The sequence below is a fragment of the Cervus elaphus genome, chromosome X (genome assembly GCF_910594005.1).
Source record: "Cervus elaphus chromosome X, mCerEla1.1, whole genome shotgun sequence".
NCBI lineage: Eukaryota > Metazoa > Chordata > Mammalia > Artiodactyla > Cervidae > Cervus > Cervus elaphus.
Window position 1 is genome coordinate 81,294,523 of NC_057848.1, and position 23,072 is coordinate 81,317,594.

Genomic DNA, 23,072 nt, shown 5'->3' on the forward strand with positions numbered 1-23,072 from the left:
AACCATTCAAGTATGACCTAAATCAAATCCCTTATGATGATACACTGGAAGTGACCAATAGATTCCAGGGATTAGATCTGATAGAGTGCCTAAAGAACTATGGACAGAGGTTCGTGACATTGTACAGGAGGCAGTCATCAAGACATCCCCAAACAAAATGAAATGCAAAAAGGCAAAATGGTTGTCTAAGGAGGCCTTACAAATAGATAAGAAATGAAGAGAAGCTAAAGGCAAAGAGAAAAGGAAAGATATACCCATCTGAATGCAGAATTCCAAAGAGAGCTAAGAAAGCCTTCCTCAGTGATCAGTGCAAAGAAATAGAGGAAACCAATAGAATGGGAAAGACTAGAGATCTCTTCAGTAAAATTAGAGATACAAAGGGAATATTTCATGCAAAGATGGGCAAAATTAAGGACAGAAATGGTATGGACCTAACAGAAGCAGAAGATATTAAGAAGAGATGGCAAGAATACACAGAAGAACGATATAAAAAAGATTTTAATGACCCAGATAACCATGATGGTGTGATCACTCACCTAGAGCCAGACATCCTGGAATGTGAAGTTAAGCGGGCCTTGGGAAGCATCACTACGAACAATGCCAGCGGAGGTAATGAAATTCAAGCTGAGCTATTTCAAATCCTGAAATTGATGCTGTTAAGTGTTATATTCAATACGCCAGCAAATTTGGAAAACCCAGCAGTGGCCACAGGACTGGAAAAGGTCAGTTTTCATTCCAATCCCAAAGAAAGGCAATGCCAAAGAATGTCCAGACTATCACACATTTGCACTCATCTCACACGCTAGCAAAGTAATGCTCAAAATTCTCCAAGCTAGGCTTCAACAGTATGTGAACTGAGAACTTCCAGATGTTCAAGCTGGACTTACAAAAGGCAGAGGAACCATTGCAAGATGAAATTGCCAACATCTGTCGGATCATAGAAAAATCAGGAGGGTTCCAGAAAAACACCTACTTCTGTGTTAATGACTACACCAAAGCCTTTGACTGTGTGGATCACAACAAACTGTGGAACATTCTTAAAGAGATGGGGATACAACAGCACCTTACCTGCAACCTGAGAAATCTATATGCAGGCCAAGAAGCAACAGTTAGAACCAGACATGGAACAACAGACTGATACCAAATTGGGAGAGGAGTACAACAAGGCTGTGTATTGTCACCCTGCTTATTTAACATCTATGCAGAGTACATCATGTGAAATGCAAGGCTGGATGAAGCACAAGCTGGAATCAGGATTACTGGGAGAAATATCAATAACCTCAGATATGCAGACGACACCACCCTTATGGCAGAAAGTGAAGAAGAACTAAAGAGCCTCTTGATGAAAGTGAAACAGGAGAGTGAAAAAGTTGGCTTAAAACTCAACATTCACAAAACTAAGATCATGGCATCCGGTCCCATCACTTCATGGCAAATAGATGGGGAAACAATGGAAACCATGACAGACTTTATTTTCTTGTGCTCCAAAATCACTGCAGATGGTGACTGCAGCCATGAAATTAAAACACGCTTGCTCTTTGGAAGAAAAACTATGACAAAGCTAGACAGCTTATTAAAAAGGAGATACATTACTTTGCTGACAAAGTTCCATCTAGTCAAAGCTATGGTTTTTCCAGTAGTCATGTTTGGATGTGAGAATTGGACCATGAGCACTGAAGAATTGATGCTTTTGAACTGTGGTGTTGGAGAATACTCTTGAGACTCCCTTGGACTGCAAGGAGATCCAGCCAGTCCATCCTAAAGGAAATCAGTCCTGAATATTCATTGGAAGGACTGATGCTGAAGCTGAAGCTCCAATACTTAGGCCACCTGATGGGAAGAACTGACTCATTGGAAAAGACCCTGATGCTGGGAAAGTTTGAAGGCAGGAGGAGAAAGGGATGACAAAGGATGAGATGGCTGGATGGCATCACTGACTCAGTGGACATGATTTGAGCAAGCTCCAGGAGATGATGATGGATAGGGAAGCCTGGTGTGCTGCAGCCCACAGGGTCTCAAAGAGTGGAACAGGACTGAGTGACTGAACTGAACTGAACAGAGCTCAGATATGGAGCACAGAGAGGTCAGGCAACTTGCCTTGGAACACACAGCTCAAAATGGAAGCAGAGAGGTCAGGCAACTTTCCGAACATCACACAGCTCAGAAGTGGAAGCACAGAGAGGTCAGGCAACTTGCCTAAGTACAGAGCTTTGAAGTGGAAGCACAGAGAAGTTAGGCAACTTGCCTAACCTCACCCAGCTCATAAGTGGAAGCACAGACGAGTCAGGCAACTTGCCTAAGATTACACAGCTCAGAAGTGCAAGCACAGAGATGTCAGGCTATTTGCTAAGACCAAACAGCTCAAAAGTGGAAGCACAGAGAGGTCAGGCAACTTGCCTAAGATCACACAGCTCACCTATGCCATTACAGATAGGTTACACAACTTACCTAAGATCATATAGCTGAGATATGGAAGCACAGAGTGGTCAAGCAACTTGTCTAAGATAACACAGCTCAGAATTGGAAGCACAGAGAGGTTAGGCAACCCCCCTAAAATCACACAGCTCAGAAGTTAAGCATAGAGAAGTCAGGGAACTTGCCTAAGATGACACAGCTCAGATGTAGAAGTCCAGAGAGGTCAGGCAACATGCCTAAGATCACACAGCTCTTAAGTGGAAGCACAGATGGGTTAAGCAGCTTGCATAAAACCACACAGCTGAGATATGGAAGCAGAGATTTAGGCAACTTGCCTAAAGTCACACAGCTTAGATATGGAAGCACAGAGAGGTTAGGCAACTTGCCCAAGATCACACAGTTTTTAAGTGGAAGTCCAGGTAGGTTACTCAACTTGCCAAAGATCACATAGCTCAGATGTGGAAGCACAGAGAGGTTAGACAACTTGCCTAAGATCACACAGCTCATATTTGGAACACAGAGATGCCTGACAACTTGCCTACGATCACATGGCTCACATATGGAAGCACAGAGAGGTAAAGCAAGATGCCTAAGATGAAACAGCTCAGATATGGATGCACAGAGAGGTTAGGCAACTTTCCTAAGATCACACAGTTCACATATGGAAGCACAGGGAGGTTAGGCAACTTGCCTAAGATTGCACAGCTCAGTTGTGGAAGCACAGATAGGTGAGGCAACTTTACTTAAATCACACAGCTCAGAAGTTAAGCAAAGAGTGGTCAGGAAATTTGTCTATCATCACACAATGCAAAAGTGGAAGCACAGAGAGGTCAGGCAACTTGCCTAAGATCACACAGGTCAGATGTGGAAGCAGAGAGGTCAGACAACATGACTAAGACAACACAGTTCAAAAATGGAAGCACAGAGCGGATAAGCAGCTTGCCTAAAATCATACAGCTCAGAGGTGGAAGCACAGGGATGTTAGGCAACTTGCCTAAGGTCACTCAGCTGAGATGTGGAAGCACAGAGAGGTTAGGCAACTTGCCAAACATCACTGAGCTCACAAGTGGCACAGCCGGGATTTAAACCAAAATGGCCTAGCTCCAGAGCTAAACAGGATATTATACTGTTTCTGCTTCTCTACTTTTCATTTAAAGACAGCTGAAAACTCTAAGCAAGGAGAAGTTTTGTAATTCCACTCAGATGGAAAACTCAGAGTTTCCCCAGGAGGAAAGAGGGAAAAGAAAAGCTCTCGACCCAAGAAAACTCACTGTCTCAAGCAGAATGATGGAATGGAAATTGAATGTCCAGGACCTATCGGTGCACTGGTGAGTCATAGAGAAGCTATTCCACTGGGTCGGTTAGTGAAAATCATTTTAAAAAATGAAAAACTAAAAGGCAATTTCTAGGTGGAACTGGACAAATAGGGAATGATCAAACTTGGAGCACAAAGGTCCCTTTTCCCTACAGGGAAATATAGGAGCTCTGAAAGGCAGGAAGCGAGTTATGGGCAGAAGGCAAAATATAGTGAGTCAATGTGGGAAATCTCCGGTCAGACAGGGTCTGTGGCTGCAAAGGCAAAGATTGCACATCAGGTAAAATGAATGCCTTCCTTGTCTTTTTCACTCATGCTCCATGTGGCAAGCCAGGGCATGCCAGAGGGTCAAAGGCCTGAGTAAAAATGCAAGGAGGCCTATGGCCTCTCAAGCAGAGTTTTCCACCTGGGCCTGACTCCCTCTATAAATGCTCCTCTAGCTTAAAAAAATTCAGGAGGCTTTGTTTTGTTTCATTTTATTGCATCAGTCAGTCAGTTCAGTCAGTTGTGTCCCACTCTTTGCGACCCCATGAATCGCAGCACGCCAGGCCTCCCTGTCCATCATCAACTCCTGGAGTTTACTCAAACTCATGCCCATCGAGTCGGTGATGCCATCCAGCCATCTCATCCTCTGTCTTCCCCTTCTCCTCCTGCCCCCAATCCCTCCCAGCATCAGGGTCTTTTCCAATGAGTCAACTCTTCGCATGAGGTGGCCAAAGTATTGGAGTTTCAGCTTCAGCATCAATCCTTCCAATGAACACCCAGGACTGATCTCCTTTAGGATGGACTGGTTGGATCTCCTTGCAGTCCAAGGGACTCTCAAGAGTCTTCTCCAACACCACAGTTCAAAAGCATCAATTTTTCGGTGCTCAGCTTTCTTAACAGTCCAACTCTCACATCCATACATGACCACGGGAAAAACCATAGCCTTGACCAGACGGACCTTTGTTGGCAAAGTAATGTCTCTGCTTTTTAGTATGCTGTCTAGGTTGGTCATAACTTTCCTTCCAAGGAGTAAGCGTCTTTTAATTTCATGGCTGCAGTCACCACCTGCAGTGATTTTGGAGCCCCCAAAAATAAAGTCTGACACTGTTTCCACTGTCTCCCCATCTATTTTCCATGAGGTGATGGGACCAGATGCCATGATCTTAGTTCTCTGAATGTTAAGCTTTAACCCAACTTTTTCACTCTCCTCTTTCACTTTCATCAAGAGGCTCTTTAGTACCTCTTCACCTTCTGCCATAAGGGTGGTGTCATCTGCATATCTGAGGTTATTGATATTTCTCCCAGCAATCTTGATTCCAGCTTGTGCTTCTTCAGCCCAGTGTTTCTCATGATGTACTCTGCATATAAGTTAAATAAGCAGGGTGACAATATACAGCCTTGACGTACTCCTTTTCCTATTTGGAACCAGTCTGTTGCTCCACATTCAGTTCTAACTGTTGCTTCCTGACCTGCATACAGATTTCTCAAGAGGCAGGTCAGGTGGTCTGGTATTCCCATCTCTTTCAGAATTTTATTGCGTAGTCAAGACAAATTAATCTTGCTTTCTTTCACTGAAATTTTACTGTTACTTCCTTTGGATTCTTAGTCAGGAAATTCTAACTCACTAAAATAGGGGAAGGAAACATAGTGGAGTCAGATTGCCAGCCAGACCCAAAGGGGTTACCAGACCCAACCCTCTAGGGCCTACACACAAACACACAAGCTATTCCGTCAGTCTGCTGACTAGGTAACATCAAAGCATTTGGTTGTTCTGCCCTGTGAGCATAACTCCTTTCTTTGATATATTTCAGAAGAACCATCCCTTCCTTCAAATCTTGGCCCCTGACATGCATATCATCTTCACAGGAGGCAGCAGAGTCAGACCTTGCTTCACATCTCCACTCTAATGCCTGAGAGTGGGCTGACTTTCCTCACCTGTGCAAAGGGAAGTTTTCCTACTTCATAATGAGAGTCTTAATAGCCTCAGTAGGGAGGCCAGAAGAGCCTCCAGTAGGGAGGCCAAGTGGCAGAGCTTTTTTTCTTTTCTCTTCTAATATGTTGTCATGGTGACACCTGGTTCCACTAGAACTTAACTTTATCTCAAACCTTGAGATAACCAATGCACTTTTCTCATGGAAATGTTTTCCTTAAGCTATGTTAATGAACTACGTATTTGCTTGGAAATCTAGTCAAGCTATGGATTTTCTAGTAATCATGTATGGATGTGAGAGTTGAACCGTAAAGAAGGCTGAGCACCAATGAATTGATGCTTTTGAACTGTGGTGTTGGAGAAGACTCTTGAGAATCCCTTGGACTGCAAGGAGATCCAACCAGTCAATACTAAAGGAAATCAGTCCTGAATATTCATTGGAAGGACTGATGCTGAAGTTCCAATACTTTGGCCACCTGACGTGAAGAACAGACTCATTGGAAAAGACCCTGATGCTGGGAAAGTTTGAAGGCAGGAGGAGAAGGGAACAACAGAGGATGAGATGGCTGGATGGCATCACCAACTCGATGGACAGGAGTTTGAGCAAGCTCTGGGAGTTGGTGATGGACAGGGAAGACTGGCAGGCTGCAGTCCATGGGGATGCAAAGAGGCAGACACTACTGAGCGACTGAACTGAACTGCCTTTCTTCAAGATTCCTGTCAACTGTTTTATGGTCGTGGATGACTCACCTTGTGCCAATGCTATCTCAAAATGCACATTGTGGGTGAGGGGCCTGGTGCAACTCTCTCGGTTTTGCAGCTTGCTAATAGGTTTTTCCAGTGGTCATGTATGGATCTGAGAGTTGGACTGTGAAGAAAGCTGAGTGTGGAAAAATTGATGCTTTTGAACTCTGGTGTTGGGGACGACTCTTGACAGTTCCTTGGACTGCAAGGAGATCCAACCAGTCCATCCTAAAGGAGATCAGTCCTGGGTGTTCATTGGAAGGATTGATGCTGAAGCTGAAACTCCAATACTTTGGACACCTTGTGCGAAGAGTTGACTCATTGGAAAAGACCCTAATGCTGGGAGGGATTGGGGGTAGGAGGAGAAGGGGAAGACAGAGGATGAGATGGCTGGATGGCATCACCAACTCGATGGGCATGAGTTTGAGTAAACTCCAGGAGTTTGTGATGGATAGGGAGGCCTGGCATGCTGCGATTCATGGGGTCGCAAAGAGTCGGACATGACTGAGAGACTGAACGGAACTGAATTGGATAGGTATATAACTCCTTGTTAAAAACTAGCAAGGGGGCGCTCTTTCTGTCCCCTTCTGATGTCTATGTCAGAAGCTTTCTCTGTCTCTTTTATACTTTAATAAAACTTTATTACACAAAAATCTCTGAGCAATCAAGCCTCATCACTGGCCCCAGATCGAATTCCTCTCTTCCAGAGGCCAAAAATCGTAGCGTGGTTCATGGCTCATAGCAGCAACCTTTCAATAAGGACTTGGAGAAATTAAGGAAATAACATATACCTAGCAGAAAGCTTTGTACCCAAGAGGCATTCAATATATTTTCATGCCCTTTTGTATAAGAGATCAATGATCACTTGGGCTTTACCTGGAAACCAAGAGCGTTATTTTTGAGATGGGTCACTAGGCATCTGGGTTATTTATCTCCCAAAACTAAATAGTGGAAGTAGGAGTAATAGAAAAGGCCCTCCCTCCTAGAGAAAGTAAAAGATCCAGAAAGAAACAGCAGAGGATGTCTTTCCTACCCTGTGTACTTTTCTCTCCTTCCTGAAGCTGCAGAGATGGGGTGGGGGAGTGGCTACAAATCTAAAGGAGGAGTTCTTTTGATACTTTAGAGAAAGACAAGCATTGGCACTTCTAAGGTGGGTTCTCATTCTCTCCTTATATACCAAACATACAGATCAATGCATCAGACCTCAGAGGAGGTATCAGGCAGTAATGAAGGGAGAGGGAAATTTTCTTTGAGTCAGCAAATGATGCTTAGGGAAGGGCATTTGTCACTTTGGTTCTTATCCTTGGAACCATGTGAAGAGCAACAACAAAGTCAGGACATCAGAGACAAAAGTGTCTAGAGAACTAAGGAATGCAAACACTTGACAAGGAAGAAAGTTTTATTGAAGCACACAGACATCTTGGGGGGGGTGAGGGTGGAGAACAAAGGAGCAAGTGACAGTCCAGGATCCCAAGTTATGCTTTGCAGTACAATATTAATCCACACCAATACTATTTTGTTCACTTCATACATACAACAGAAACCACAGTATCCACCCTGAATCCCTCAGCCTCATAGGCCAGGCAGCTGGCAGCTGACTCTACTGAAAGGAACTTCTTCTCCGGTATAGACTCCCTTTACAGATGACTTTGGGAAGGTACAATTGTGAGAATTAAAAGGTCAGTTTGGGACAGTGGGTTTCAGAAAATGAATCTTAGGTCAATAGACCCTTCTTAGGAAGGTTTCAACCCACCATACCCAGGTTACATCTAGGTCAACTTTGGGAAACAAGAGAAAAAATATAGGAACTGAAACCACTTCAAGAAGGAGGTCAGAAAAGCTGTGTTCTCTGAACACATTCTCTTGGACACTAACAGTGCCCAGCCTAGAGAAAACACTGGCCTGGTTTAGACCATAGCTGGCAATTTAGGCTAATACGACAGTTCAGTTCAGTTCAGTTGATCAGTTGTGTCTGACTCTTTGCAACACCATGGACTGCAGCATGCCAGGCTTCCCTGTCCATCACTAACTCCTGGAGCTTGTGCAAACTCATGTACATTGAGTCGGTGATGCCATCCAGCCATCTCATCCTCTGTCATCCTCCTCTCCTCCTGCCTTCAAACTTTCCCAGCATCAGGGTCTTTTCCAATGAGTCTGTTCTTCGCATCAGGTGGCCTAAGTATTGGAACTTAAGCTTCAGCATCAGTCCTTCCAATGAATATTCAGGACTGATTTCCTTTAGGATGGACTGGTTGGATCTCCTTGCAGTCCAAGGGACTCTCAAGAGTCTCCTCCAACACCACAGTTCAAAAGCATCAATTCTTCAGTGCTCAGTTTTCTTTATAGTCCAACTCTCACATCCATACATGACTACTGGGAAAGCCATAGCTTTGACTATATAGACCTTTGTCATCAAAGTAATGTTTCTGCTTCTTAATATGCTGTCTAGGTTGGTCATAACTTTCCTTCCAAAGAGCAAGCGTCTTTTAATTTGATGGCTGCAGTCACCATCTGCAGTGATTTTGGAGCCCCCCAAAATATAAGGTTTGTCACTGTTCCCATTGTTTCCCCATCTATTTCCCATGAAGTGATGGGACCAGCTGCCATGAGCTTAGTTCTCTGAATGTTGAGCTTTAAGCCAACTTTTTCACTCTCCTCTTTCACTTTTATCAAGAGGCTCTTTAGTTCTTCTTTGCTTTCTGCCATAAGGGTGGTGTCATCTGCATATCTGAGGTTATTGATATTTCTCCTGGCAATCTTGATTCCAGCTTGTGCTTCCTCCAGCCCAGCATTTCTCATGATGTACTCCGCATAAATGTTAAATAAGCAGGGTGACAATATACAGCCTTGACATACTCCTTTCCCAATTTGGAACCAGTCTGTTGTTGCACGTCTACTTCTAACTGTTGCTTCTTGACTTGCGTACAGATTTCTCAAGAGGCAGGTCAGGTGGTCTGGTATTCCCATCTCTTTAAGAATTTTCCAGTTTGTTGTGATCCACACAAAGTGTGTAGACTGTAACACACAGCGGACACAAATGCTATGAAAGATGTGGGAGCGAATGTGTTATGTGGTATATGGTATGTCTTTTCTTTCATTATGAGCTTTCTAATGACTGCTATATCAGTTTAAAATGCAAAGAATCAGCACGGGCTGAGAGATGCTCCATTGCTGGTCCTCTGGGACCACTGAGAAGCCTGTACTGGGCATGCCTGTGACCTAGTCCAAAGGCCATTATCTAATTAAAGTGCTCTTCTAAAGCAACTCTATTATAAGGGTCCTGCAGAGGTCTAGGGAAGGTGTTCAAAATTGGAAGCAACTTAGACATCTTCTTAGCATTTCCAGGAAAACTATTAGACCCAAGCAAGGTGGAAACTGCTCCAACAAGAGTTAAAAGCCAAGTTTCAGAAATGTGTCAAGGTAGAAATGGAGTGAAAAGCATAAAGTGGAGGAGAAAGAAGGGACCAAGTCACCTCTCTCCAATCTTCTTCTGTCTTTAGTAAACCACCCCTGCTTCCCAGAGCCTTGGCCTCAGACCAGGCACACCCTGAAACACAGACCAGTACAAGTGCCAAAGGCAGCCAGGGCTTCCTATGAAAGGAGGAACCAGGATAGCAAGACAGGCGGTTAAAAAGTTGTTTTAAAAGATAAATTAATTAAATCTCATAAAGATAGAAGAATCATGGACTCTGGAAATATATAGTAGTTAATGCACAAATAAAAATATTTTTAAGAGACCCTTATTCTTGAGCCTCCTTTAAAAAGGGGAAGTCTACATCGCTCTAGTATAATGAGATCTGTAGAAATACACATTTATACACACACACACACACAAATTGTAAATCTTCGCCCTTGGTTTCTTCGCTTCCTCTGACTTGCCCTGGACAGGAATGGACCTGCAGAGAAGGACAGGGCTCACAAGCCCAGCTTCTGCTTGGCCATTGAGGAACGGAGTTGCAGAGTCCCTTCGGCCCAAGACCCTGGGTACTGTCGCATCTTCTGCCACAGGCTCACTTCTTCCCCAGTCGAGTCCATCCAGTCCACCACTTCCCCGTTACTGATCCCTGAGGAAAAATACCAGAGGAGGCTGAACAGAGACCCCACTCCTCAGCCCACCGGAGAAGATGGGTTATGCATTAAAGGCAACATCCCATAAAAGACAGTGTGCTATGAAGATGGGCTAATGGGGACAGTGTTCTGGGAACAGCTCCCTGTTGACTGCACTGCCATATTTCTCTGCTCCTGAGATTCCATCAAGAGACTTCAAGTTGATAAAACAGGGCTCCAAATGGCACACAGTAGCTCGAGACCTCTTATTCTAAGGTTATTACAGCTAGGGTCATTCTGTTACTGCCAAGTTGACTTATGATGGAAAGGGAGAGGAGGGGAATGCAAGGAAGGGAGGAAGAAAGGAAGAAAGAGGGAGAGAGGAAGGAAGGAGGGAGGAAAGGAGACAGAGAGGGTGAGAGGGAGGCAGAAAGAAAGAGGGCTGAACACTTTTATTTTCTAGCTGTAGACTCCAGGCTTGAAATTTGGATTATATGGGGCCTCATTTCTACTCTCTTGTACATTCATTCATTCAGGAAACATTTATCAAGTGGCTACTGTGTACTAAGTACTCTTCCAGACTCTGGAGGTACAGTGTGAACAACACAGAAAATGTTCTGCCTTCAGGCAACTTACGTTTGAATAGAGAAGATAGAAAATACAGAAGTAAACCAACAAGAGTGAGGTAAGCATCATAAAGCGAATAAACAGAGTGATTTGTAGTGCCTAGATCAGGGTCTCAGATGAAGTGGTCTTTGGGCCCCTCTGAGAAGGAGATATTTGAGTCAGGAGCTGAAGGACAGAAAGAAAGCAGCCCTTCCAGACAGATGGAACACTAATTGCAGAGGTTATAAAGTGGGGAGAAGCTTGGTATATTTGGAGAACAGAAAGCTAGTCACCATGTTTAGAGCACAGTGAGCAAGCAGTGTTACAGGACAGATAATAAATGAACAGAGGGTCCAGATCACACAGGGGCCTCTTGGCATGATGAGAACTTTGGGTTGTTTTCTAAGGTCAGTAGGAGCCCCTGAAGGGTTTTAAGCAGGGGACTGACATGAACCAGCTTACATTTGTAAGAACATCATTCTAGATTCTTTGTGTTAAATACTTTGTATGAATTAACAATATACAAGTAATAGTCACAGCCACAGGAATGTAGACTGTAGAGATAGAAAACAGTATTCAAGACTAAGCCTTGAGAACCACCAATATTCCAAGTTTGGCTAGAGAATGAGGATGCCCCAAAGAAAAGTGTGGTGTCAACAGAAGCTAAGTTATTTCAAGAAAAAGGGAGTGATCAGCTATGTTAAATAGCATGAAAATTCTAGAATGATGAAAACAAAATTTTGACACAAGCTGTTGCTCAGTGGAGTGGTGGGATAGAAGTGGGATCACAGTGGACTGAAGACTAAAGGAGACATGAGGACATGGGGACGACTCTTTTTCAGAGATTAGAGGGGGGACATGGACTCAAGAGAAGGTTTGTTTCTGTTTATTAAGACTAGAAATACCAGAGCATATCAACTTTCACCTCCAATAGAGAGGTAGAGAGAATAAAACTGATCAGACAGGAGAGACAGGAGATTCCAGAAGAAAGTTCATTGATAAGGTGAGGGTGTTGTGATCTAGAACACTTGGACAGAGCTTGGCCTTTGCTAGAAGGACCCCTTCTTTTATATAACAGGATGGAAGGTGGAAATCAGAGGAACAGATACAGGGACATTTGGGGATGTTTTTGGTGGGAAGCTGATGGCATTCCTGGGCATTCGGAGTACCATTTATCTGTACACCTGACAGTGCATGAGCTTGGCCTGCCTCCAGCCCTGCACATAGTAGGCACTCAGTAAATCCTGTCCGGATGTTCACTGAAAGGAAAGAAGACAACTCTTGACATAGAGGAGCTATGCAGCGAAAGTGGCTCAGTCATGTCCGACTCTTTGTGACCCCATGGACTATAGCCCACCAGGCTCCTCTGTCCATGGTGATTCTCCAGGCAAGAATACTGGAGTGGGTTGCCATGCCCTCCTCCAGGGGATCTTCCCGACCTGGGAATTGAACTCATGTCTCCTGCCTTATGGGCAGATTCTTTACTATCTGAGCCACCAGGGAAGCCCATGCAGGGAGAGGGATGGGTCTATTCAGATTGAAATATATAAGAGCCCCTGAAGACAGTGAGGGTGAGGGGAGAAGCTCTCACCTGTGCCGACACTCAGCCTGACCCCACCCAGGAAGTCATTGCTGGCCAGGGGCTCCCGGTCCCACACAGTCAGTTCCAGGCACATGTGTTGGAGATCTTCCAGCCTCACACCATTGTAGACAAATGTATGGTTATAGTGGGGATTCAGGGTCTTCTTCACCACAGGAGTTTTACGCTTACTGGCCTTGTTCCTCATGGGAAGGAGGTATCTGGCAGACAGTGTGGAGGAGTCAACAACCTACTCAAAGCTGGCAATATCTCTCTAAATTCCCCTTTCCTCTCCCACAGGCCTAGCCCAGGAAGGTGAGTCAACACTCGGATCCAAGAACACATATTCCCTCCTTTGAATCTGAGGAAACACAGTTCCTACCACCTCCACTAGATCATTCACCTGATTCAATGCCTTTAACCTGGAGAGAAAATTAACACAATGTTATTAGGGAGCTGTTGTCTATACTCCACCAAAAATGGGTTTTGAATATCTTGTTCCACCTCAATTGGGCAAAGTCCTCTTTAGTAAAAAAAAAAAAAAAACAATAAACAATAATAAGTACTTCTTGTTGTTCAGTTGCCAAGTCATGTCCGACTCTGTGACCCCGTGGACTGCAGAATGACAGGCTTCCCTGTCCTTCACTATCTCCCAGAGTTCACTCAAATTCATCTGCATTGAATCGGTGATGCTATCTAACCATCTCATCCTCTATTGCCCTCTTCTCCTACCTTCAATCTTTACCAGCATCAAGGTCTTTTCCAATGAGCTGGCTGTTCACATCAGGTGGCCAAAGTATTGGCATTGTAATAAACATAGGCATTGCCAAACATGATTTCAAATTTGGTAGAGAACTGAAGTCAGTGGGGGTGAACTGTAAGTTGGGGAAAGCTGGCATTGCTTAAATACTGTGGGTAACAAAGTCCTGAGTCCCCATCTTGACAGTCAAGGAATGCATATTTTTATTCAGGATTAAGAGCACAAATCTATAACAAAGGAAAAGTCGGATCTAACTGTCCACCACTCTCCTTTTTGGAAATCAGCACTGCAGCCCAGTCCAAACTGAGCTCTGATCAGTGCCAACACAGTACTGGAGGCTGGGCCATTACCTAATTTCAAGAACAAAGTTGGCTGCTGGAGATGGCAGGACACACAGGGATAATATCCACAGAGAAAGGTTTAGCTGGATTCCTCTCTGAGCTCTCATGTCCTGAAACCGGTTAATTTGGTGCTGGTCCATGGACTCACCCCTTTACAAAGCTGTCTGAAGTCCCTCCTAATTTGGCAGCTGTCAGGTTCTTGGCTTCTTTGATCCACACCTGGAGCTCTCCCCCTTCCCCACCTTTACCTGGAAGGGATATCAGTCAAAGCAAATGAGTTCTGACACCTTCACATTTCTCTCAAGCTTTACCTACGTAGCACTTTCTCTCCTGGTTCCTGAAGACAGCCAGCTCCACAAAAAGTGGACCACACCTACCTTGTATTCGCAGTACCCAGCACAGTGCCTGACAGTGAGCAACAGGCACTCAAGTCATAACAAAAATAGCAATAAAGACTTACTGAAAACTGGCTATGTGCCATATTCTACATTAAGCATTTATTCCTCAAAACAATTCTATGAGATATAGACTATCATCCTCATTTTACATGTGAGAAGATTGAGGCATAAAGAAATAAAGTTGCCTGATATTTGTTGAATGATTGAAAAAAGGGAACTCCTCCACTTCTGTTCCGGATTCCATCCCCATGGCAACAAGACTCATCAGGCATCATCAATTTCAACCCCCAGCTTGCATTTTAATATCTTGTTCTCTACTGGTTCCATTCCTTTCAGTCTAAATAGATGCTAATCTCACTTATGCTTTTAAAAAATTCTTTTGAAAGAATATTTCCCTTCATCCTATCTCCTTTTCAAGCTCTCCTCCGTTGTGCTCTTTTCTCTCACCATCAATTTTCCTAGAAAATAGAGTCCACATGCATCACTTCTACTTCTTTGCCTCATTCACTCAGCCTAGTTTCTAGTGAAATCTGGCTTCTGCTTCCACTGAGATCCACTGAAAATGTAATCTAATGCCAAGGAGTTGTGTCTTCTCATTGGGCCTGACAGGCCAGTGGTATTTCAATACTGTTGACAACCCTTGCTCCCTTCATCAAGCTCTCTCCCAGCATGGCTCTCTTCTGATAAGCCTCTACCTCACTGGCTTCTCTTCCCCCTCTTCATACTTTACATTTTTCCCCATGGTTCTCTCCTTGCCTCTCTTCTCTAGTCATCCTGCACAGCCTCTTTGGAAATCTCATTGACTTCCCCAAATCCTACAGATTAGACCTTGCTGAAAGTAACTTTTTAAGAAATTTTTCTTAAAATTTCTTGATTTTCTTGTGTTGCCAAAGCATCAAGTTCAACTTCTTACCATTACGTGCATGGCCCTTTATAGCCAGGCTCCAACCCCATCAACAATTCCATCTCCACTCCCACATCTATATACCAGAACTCCAGCCCCACTTAACTAAGAAGTTAACTGCCTCACAGTCACACACCACCTCACATTTACCATGCTTTTTTTCCAACCTTTGCACCTGCTAGCTCCTCTTCTTAGAAAGTGCTCTTCTCACCCCATCCTCTTCCTTTTCTGCCTGGTAAAGTCTTAAGTAAAATACCATCATTACTTCCTCTTTAAAACTCTCCAAAATACAACCAGACAGAATTTATCACTCCTGTATCTATGTTCTTTGAGCAGATGACTGTCATTCTTTTTAAAATAAGCTGTTCAAGGGAGGGCAAAAATCATGTCTTATTCACCTACATATCCACAGTCACTAGTACAGTGCCTGGTGTGTTGACTTACTCTTCCTCAGCCTTCAACTTCCTGTCCCTTATACTTATACACCACCCTTTCCAACCACCTTCTCTCAGTCCTGAAGTTTCTGTCCTGTTCTGACTTCTTAGTAGCCTTCCAGAGCTGGACCAAGACCAAGTTAGTTTAATGGCATCAAAAAAAGACAAAACAAAAAAAATAATTTCAACTTGAAGGCATTCCCTTCTGGTTGAAAAACAGAAATGGCTTACTTACTACAGAAATCTCCCTTAGAAGATGATCCACTGTGAATCATAATCTGGTCTCTCTAATAGTGCTAGCCACTAGCCAGCACCAACCTTGCACAGATCAAGTGCAGAAAACTAAGAGTTAAATCCAAGGCCCAAAAGAAAACTTACTCTTTTTCCGGTCACTTCCAATGGGGAGTTTGGAGGCTGGGATATATTTCAATGAAACCACCAACTCGCCTTTGTGTGTTGGCAAGCTAGTTGAGGACTCAGCACTGATCTGAAACACAGGGAAAACCAACAGGAAAACCAACCAATAGGCTGGGCTATTCAGACTGTTGAGACCTCTCACTGAGGCAATTCTAAAATTACCTGCAAGAAGAGCTTCACAGAATAAAAGTATCCTCCTCCTTATGAATACCATCCAGGATCCCTAGGCCATGGCAGCCACAGGATTCTAGGCAGTTTCTTCAGAAGGAGCTGCAGAAGAACTAACAAAGAGTCTTCTGTGATGCTGACTGTTTTCCTACTCTGGGGATACTGTTACTAGATTCCAAATACCCTTAAAGGTCTTCAAGCAAGGCTGTCATACAAACTGACAGGGGACCGACACCATGATGAAGAATCTTGCTACCAACATTGTTAGTGATAGCCCCAAAGTGGAAACAATCTAAATGTCAATCAATATAGGAAAGGTTAAATGAGTGATTTTAATGCCCTTGTATGGCATATGGCATGTGATCCTCAAAAAGGATGCAGTGAATCTCTACATGCTAACAGGGAAATATATCTAAGATGTACTGTTAAGTCAACAAAGCAAGATGCAGAAAAAGTATGCCACTTATATTAAAACATATTCTTACTTGTATATGTGAATATATATATGTTAATAATGATTATTATAATTATCACTCATACAGTACTTACTATATCTGCCAGGTACTGTTATAGTATTTTAAGTATATCATTTTGTTTAATCCCCAAGATACTCCCTATGACATGAGTACAATTACCCCCACTTTACAGATTATGGAACAGAGGAACAGAGAAGTTAAGTAACTTGCCCAAGGTCACATAGTAATTGGCAGAGCCAGGATTCAAATTCAGACAGACTCCATTCAGACAGACTCCAATTCAGAATCCATGCTTTTAACCACTATGCTACACTGCATAGAAAAACCCAGAAAGATACTGACAAACTTAACACTTGTATCTTCTAAAGAGGGGAGTAGAATGGGAAAGGAAAAATGGCTTTCACTTTTTACTCTCTCTATATCTATAGTGTCTTTTTAATGAGAATGGCAAGTATCACTTGTATGATTTTCAAAGATCGGAAGTCTTTTTTTTAAAAGAGAGCTTGCAGATATTTGAGGGCTCGGTGAAACTCTGTTACTAGGATTTGGATATGCTACAATTTTAATTTTATGTTACTTTTGGTTAATAACTCTCTCTACCACTAGAATCTAAATGTCAGGAGGACAGGAATCAAGTGTTTTTATCATTGTTCATCCTAGCATGCCGGACACTTAGCAATGTACCTGGCATATATAGGTGCTCTACAAATATTTCCTGAGAGAATGCAAGAGGGAATGAGTGGGTGTCAGGGATTAGCAGCAAGTGGCCATGAGCAGCAGGATGGTTTTGCTGGCTCTCTTGCCATGGCTGTGTTCCTTATGTCTTAGAATCCAGAGCATGAGCTGGTGCAGATCAGAGGTGCTCTTTCACTGCCTGTGTTCATGGGGGCTCCTCTAACATAGGGCCTCAGCTCTGAGTATAGCAATACAAGGAAGGCATAATCCCCATCAATCTGGAAAAATGTACCATATACCAAGAATGCACGGCAGTGTAATGGATGAAAGAGACATAGAAGAATAGGGAGGTGGATGCCAGGAAGAGAAAACTGAATGGAAGCAAACGGATCACTAGGGCAAGGAAAAAAAAAAAAGAAAAATCAGAGACAATAAATGGAGAATGTTTTCAGTTAAAATATGCAATACTAGAGTGGTCTTTTTGTTGTTTATAAAATATCTATACAATTTGTTAGTCTCTAGATTGTGGGCTTCACTGGACTCTTAAAAATTAGGGTTTAACCTTAGCTGGAAATTGGCATAATTGGCATATTTGTTTCAAGAGCATATTTTCATTCTGGCTCAAAATAATTTCAAAGAGCAAACAGTTCCATTTCAGTGCAGGTTTTTCTTTTGTTGGAAGGCATTCTTTGTTGGCAGTAGTTCATGATGGTTTACAATGACATTTCCATTATAATTGTATCAACTGTAGGCCGTTGAGAGAATGACTTATATGCGAAATGCTTAAGAAATTCTAAATTTCTAATAATATGCTATAGTTTTATTATAATGGCTTTCCTATTTTTATTAGTATTTAAAGGGAGATTTTTAATGTTGTTACTATATTTTTGGAGGGCAGTAGCTTCAAAATACCAAATGCTCATTTCTTTGACTCAGCAATTTCACCACCAGAAATTTCTCCTACAGTTACACTCACAAAAGGACTAGATATAGCATACCATAGTTTTAACAGAGAAAAAAGAGGCAAAAAAATTAAATGCCCATCAGTGGGGGAACTGAAAATATAATACAGGTACATGAAGAATGTGTTATGTGTGCTTAGTCATTCAGTTGTCTCTGACTCTTTAAAATCCCATGGACTGTAGCCCACCAGACTCATCTGTTCCTGCGATTCTGCAGGCAAGAATACTGGAGTAGGTAGCCATTCCCTTCTCCGGGGGATCTTCTGGACCCAGGGATTAAAATCAGGTATCCTGCACTGCAGGCACATTCTTTACCATCTGAGTCACCAAGGAAGCCCACATGAAGAATACCATCCAGCAATTAAAATGAGATAAACCTGCAGTGATGGCATAAAAAAATGTCCATGATAAATGACAAAGTGTTAAATGAAAAAAATCAAGATATATATACACACAATGAGAAGAGCTCATTTGTGTAAAAAGGAAAAAATGTAAATCCATATTTATATATCTGTCCTGCTTAATACAAAATTTATATAAAGATATTCAAGCAGTCGATAACGCTGCTAACCTACTTTTCTTTTTATATACTTCTATATTGTTTTATGCAATCTCAAAAACAACAGAATGATCTCTGTTCGATTCCAAGGCAAACCATTCAATATCACAGTAATCCAAGTCTACGCCCTGACCAGTAACGCTGAAGAAGCTGAAGTTAAACAGTTCTGTGAAGACCTACAAGACCTTCTAGAATTAACACCCAAAAGAGATGTCCTTTTCATTAAAGGGGACTGGAATGCAAAAGTAGGAAGTCAAGAAACACCTGGAGTAACAGGCAAATTTGGCCTTGGAGTACAGAACGAAGCAGGACAAAGGCTAATAGAGTTCTGCCAAGAGAACGCACTGGTCATAGCAAACACCCTCTTCCAACAACACAAGAGAGGACTCTACACATGGACATCACCAGATTGTCAACACCAAAATCAGATTGATTATATTCTTTGCAGCCAAAGATGGAGAAGCTCTATAGAGTCAGCAAAAACAAGACCGGGAGCTGACTGTGGCTCAGATCATGAACTGCTTATTGCCAAATTCAGACTGAAATTAAATAAAGTGGAGAAAACTACTAGACCATTCAGGTACCACCTAAATCAAATCCCTTATGACTATACAGTGGAAGTGAGAAATAGATTTAAGGGACTAGATCTGATAGAGTGCCTGATGAACTATGGACGGAGGTTCGTGACATTTTATAGGAGATAGGGATCAAGACCATCCCCATGGAAAAGAAATGCAAAAAACCAAAATGGCTGTCTGAGGAGGCCTTACAAATAGCTGTGAAAAGAAGGGAAGTGAAAAGCAAAGGAGAAAAGGAAAGATATACCCATTTGACTGCAGAGTTCCAAAGAATAGCAAGGAGAGATAAGAAAGCCTTCCTCAGTGATCAATGCAAAGAAATAGAGGAAAACAACAGAATGGGAAAGACTAGCAATCTCTTCAAGAAAAAGAGATACCATGGGAACATTTCATGCAAAGATGGGCTCAATAAAGGACAGAAATGGTATGGACCTAACAGAAGCAAAAGATATTAAGAAGAGGTGGCAAGAATACACAGAAGAACTGTACAAAAAAAGATCTTCACGACCCAGATAATCACGATGGTGTGATCACTCACCCAGAGCCAGACATCCTGGAATGTGAAGTTAAGTGGGCCTTAGGAAGCATCACTATGAACAATCTAGAGGAGGTGATGGAATTCCAGTTGAGCTACTTCAAATCCTGAAAGATGATGCAGTGAAAGTGCTGCATTCAATATGCCAGCAAATTTGGAAAACTCAGCAGTGGCCACAGGACTGGAAAAGGTCAGTTTTCATTCCAATCTCTAAGAAAGGCAATCCCAAAGAATGCTCAAACTACTGCACAATTGCACTCATCTCACACGCTAGTAAAGTAATGCTTAAAATTTTCCAAGCCAGGCTTCAGCAATACGTGAACCATGAACTTCCAGATGTTCAAGCTGGATTTAGAAAAGGCAGAGGAACCAGAGATCAAATTGCCAACATCTGCTGGATTATCGAAAAAGCAAGAGAGTTTCAGAAAAACATATACTTCTGCTTTATTGACTATGCCAAAGCCTTTGACTGTGGGATCACAATAAACTGTGGAAAATTCTGAAGGAGACGGGCATATCAGACCACCTGACCTGCCTCTTGAGAAATCTGTATGCAGGTCAGGAAGCAACAGTTAGAACTGGACATGGAACAACAGACTGGTTCCAAATAAGAAAAGGAGTACATCAAGGCTGTATATTGTCACCCTATTTAACTTATATGCACAGTACATCATGAGAAACGCTGGGCTGGAGGAAGCACAAGCTGGAATCAAGATTGCTGGGAGAAATATCAATAACCTCAGATATGCAGATGACACCACCCTTATGGCATAAAGTGATGAACTAAAGAGCCTCTTGATGAAAGTGAAAGAGGAGAGTGAAAAAGTTGGCTTAAAGCTCAACATTCAGAAAACTAAGATCATGGCATCTGGTCCCATCACTTCATGGGAGATAGATGGGAAACAGTAGAAACAGTGGCTGACTTTATTTTGGGGGGCTCCAAAATCACTGCAGATGGTGACTGCAGCCATGAAATAAAGAGATGCTTATTTCTTGGAAGGAAAGTTATGAGCAACCTAGATAGCATATTAAAAAGCAGAGACATTACTTTGTCAACAAAGGTCCGTCTAGTCAAGGCTATGGTTTTTCCAGTGGTTATGTATGGATGTGAGAGTTGGACTAAAAAGAAAGCTGAGCGCCAAAGAATTGATGCTTTTGAATTGTGGTGTTGGAGAAGACACTTGAGAGTCCCTTGGACTGCAAGGAGATCCAACCAGTCCATCCTAAAGGAGATCAGTCCTGGGTGTTCATTGGAAGGACTGATGTTGAAGCTGAAACTCCAATACTTTGGCCACCTGATGCAAAGAGCTGACTCATTGGAAAAGACCCTGATGCTGGGAAATATTGAGGGCAGGAGGAGAACGGGACAACAGAGGATGAGATGGTTGAATGGCATCACTGACTCAATGGACATGGGTTTGGGTGGACTCCGGGAGTTGGTGATGGACAGGGAGGCCTGGTGTGCTGCGGTTCATGGTGTCGTAAAGAGTCGGACACAACTGAGTGACTGAACTGAACTGAACTGACATTGTTTTAATTTTGAACCATGTACACATAAATCCTTTTATTCTTAATGTTCTTTATAAGCAATATATGTGTAGACATGGTAAAAATTTCAAATGTTATAAAAGGGCATATAGAGAAAACTAAGTCCTCCCACCTCAGTTTCTGTTTTTAGAAGCAGTCACTACTACTACTTCTATGTCTATCTTTCCCGTTATTCTATCTACCATGAACTATTTTAGCATTGAAAATGCTAATTTTAAAAAGTTTTACAGAAGAACCTTGCCACTGAAAATTTCTGATAATCAAGAATTCCTAACTCTGTTTTAGCAATTTCAGCTTAACCAGAATGACAGTAACCTACTGAACATCTTTTATGTGCCAGGCACTGATTGGTACTCTGTATACGATACTACTGAAGAGAATATTATTATCATTTCCACTTTATAGATGAAAAAACTAAGGCCCACTGAAGTTAGGTGACTTACCTAAGTTAGTTTTTAAGTTAGGTAATTTCCTTAGCTGTCAAATCACAGTGGCTGGATTCAAATCCAGGTCCACACTCAGATCCCAGGTAGTATTACACACTCCGCTACACTCGCCCCTGGGATTCTATCTCCAAAGTAATACTTTCCCTGGCTTGTATGACAAAGAGCATGGGAAGTGGTGCTCCATGAATTGGTTTACTTCCCATTTCTGTAGTGAAAAGGGTAGTTTGGAAAACCAGCACAGACTAGGATACATCCAAAAGGTTAGCTTGGAGAAAAGGCACGAGTCAGGATGTTAGGATACACCCAGACTCTGGAAGATTAGGAGGCAAAGCTTAACACACATATATATGAAAGACTTCAAAGGGGAACCACAGCTTCATCCTTCACCTGGCTTGTTAACAACAAGCTTGTTAACAACAATGTAACAGAACAGATTACTGACACTTGTCATCCCAGAGCATCTGAAATTACTGTTAAACTAGGAAACCCCAGCAGGGGGCGCGAGAACTCCACAGACTACATTCAAAACTGTTCCTGAAGAAGTCACTGCAGACAATTCTACCTCAGATGCAAATGCAAACTCTGTAGGGAGTTGTTAAAGGAGACTACCTTTCCATGTAAAGGGAGACAATGATCTAGTTTCTTATCAAGCTTCCAGGAATCCATCTGGACCTCTGCCTCTCCAAGAAAAGTGTTTCTGCCAAAACGACCGTGATGCCACACCGAGAATTGCAAAGTCCTCTGGGCCAGGAGAGATTCTGGGATTTCATACTGTGAAAGGAAAGGAGACACCCGAGATGATTAGTTCACAGTACTTCCTCAGAAAAAGATTATTCCAAAATCTGAGCAAGCATTCTCAAAGTCCATAGTCCTGATCAAATCACTTGTCCCTAAGCACTTTGAGTTTCATCCCTCAAAGCCTTCACTTATCCCATTTCACAAAAACCTACCATATTAATTTTTCCTTCAGTGGGTGAAAGAACACTGCAATATGCAAAAGAACTGCCAGGGAGACTCCTGATCACAAATGACCCCTTAAAATGTGATTTGTGACCACGTGGCCCTCCAACTTCACCAGAATCCAAGAATATCAAATCAGCTTTGTTTGCTGAGAGGTCAGGATGTGAACAGATGCCCACAGTGTATCCTCAAACACAGACATGGCCGCTGAAAACCATGTTGACCGCCATATAGTAGAGGAATTGCTACAGCTCAGCACACAAGACAGAACAAAGTTCTCCTATCTTCTC

At 42.6% G+C, this 23,072-nt stretch overlaps 1 protein-coding gene across 3 annotated transcripts in view; it reads right to left on the reverse strand.

Annotated features, from left to right (window-relative positions):
- Positions 1–9,278: 9,278 nt before the first annotated feature.
- Positions 9,279–23,072, reverse strand: part of SYTL4 (synaptotagmin like 4) — a 57,249-nt gene continuing 43,455 nt past the window's right edge. For all 3 annotated transcript variants that reach the window (XM_043896889.1, XM_043896887.1, XM_043896888.1), the window contains 5 exons: positions 22,432–22,593; positions 15,837–15,945; positions 13,871–13,970; positions 12,634–12,842; positions 9,279–10,453 (listed from right to left, as the gene is read on the reverse strand). In XM_043896889.1, coding sequence (XP_043752824.1) covers positions 10,305–10,453; positions 12,634–12,842; positions 13,871–13,970; positions 15,837–15,945; positions 22,432–22,593 — 729 coding nt within the window. In that variant the 3' untranslated portion in view covers positions 9,279–10,304. The remainder of the gene's footprint in view (positions 10,454–12,633; positions 12,843–13,870; positions 13,971–15,836; positions 15,946–22,431; positions 22,594–23,072) is intronic.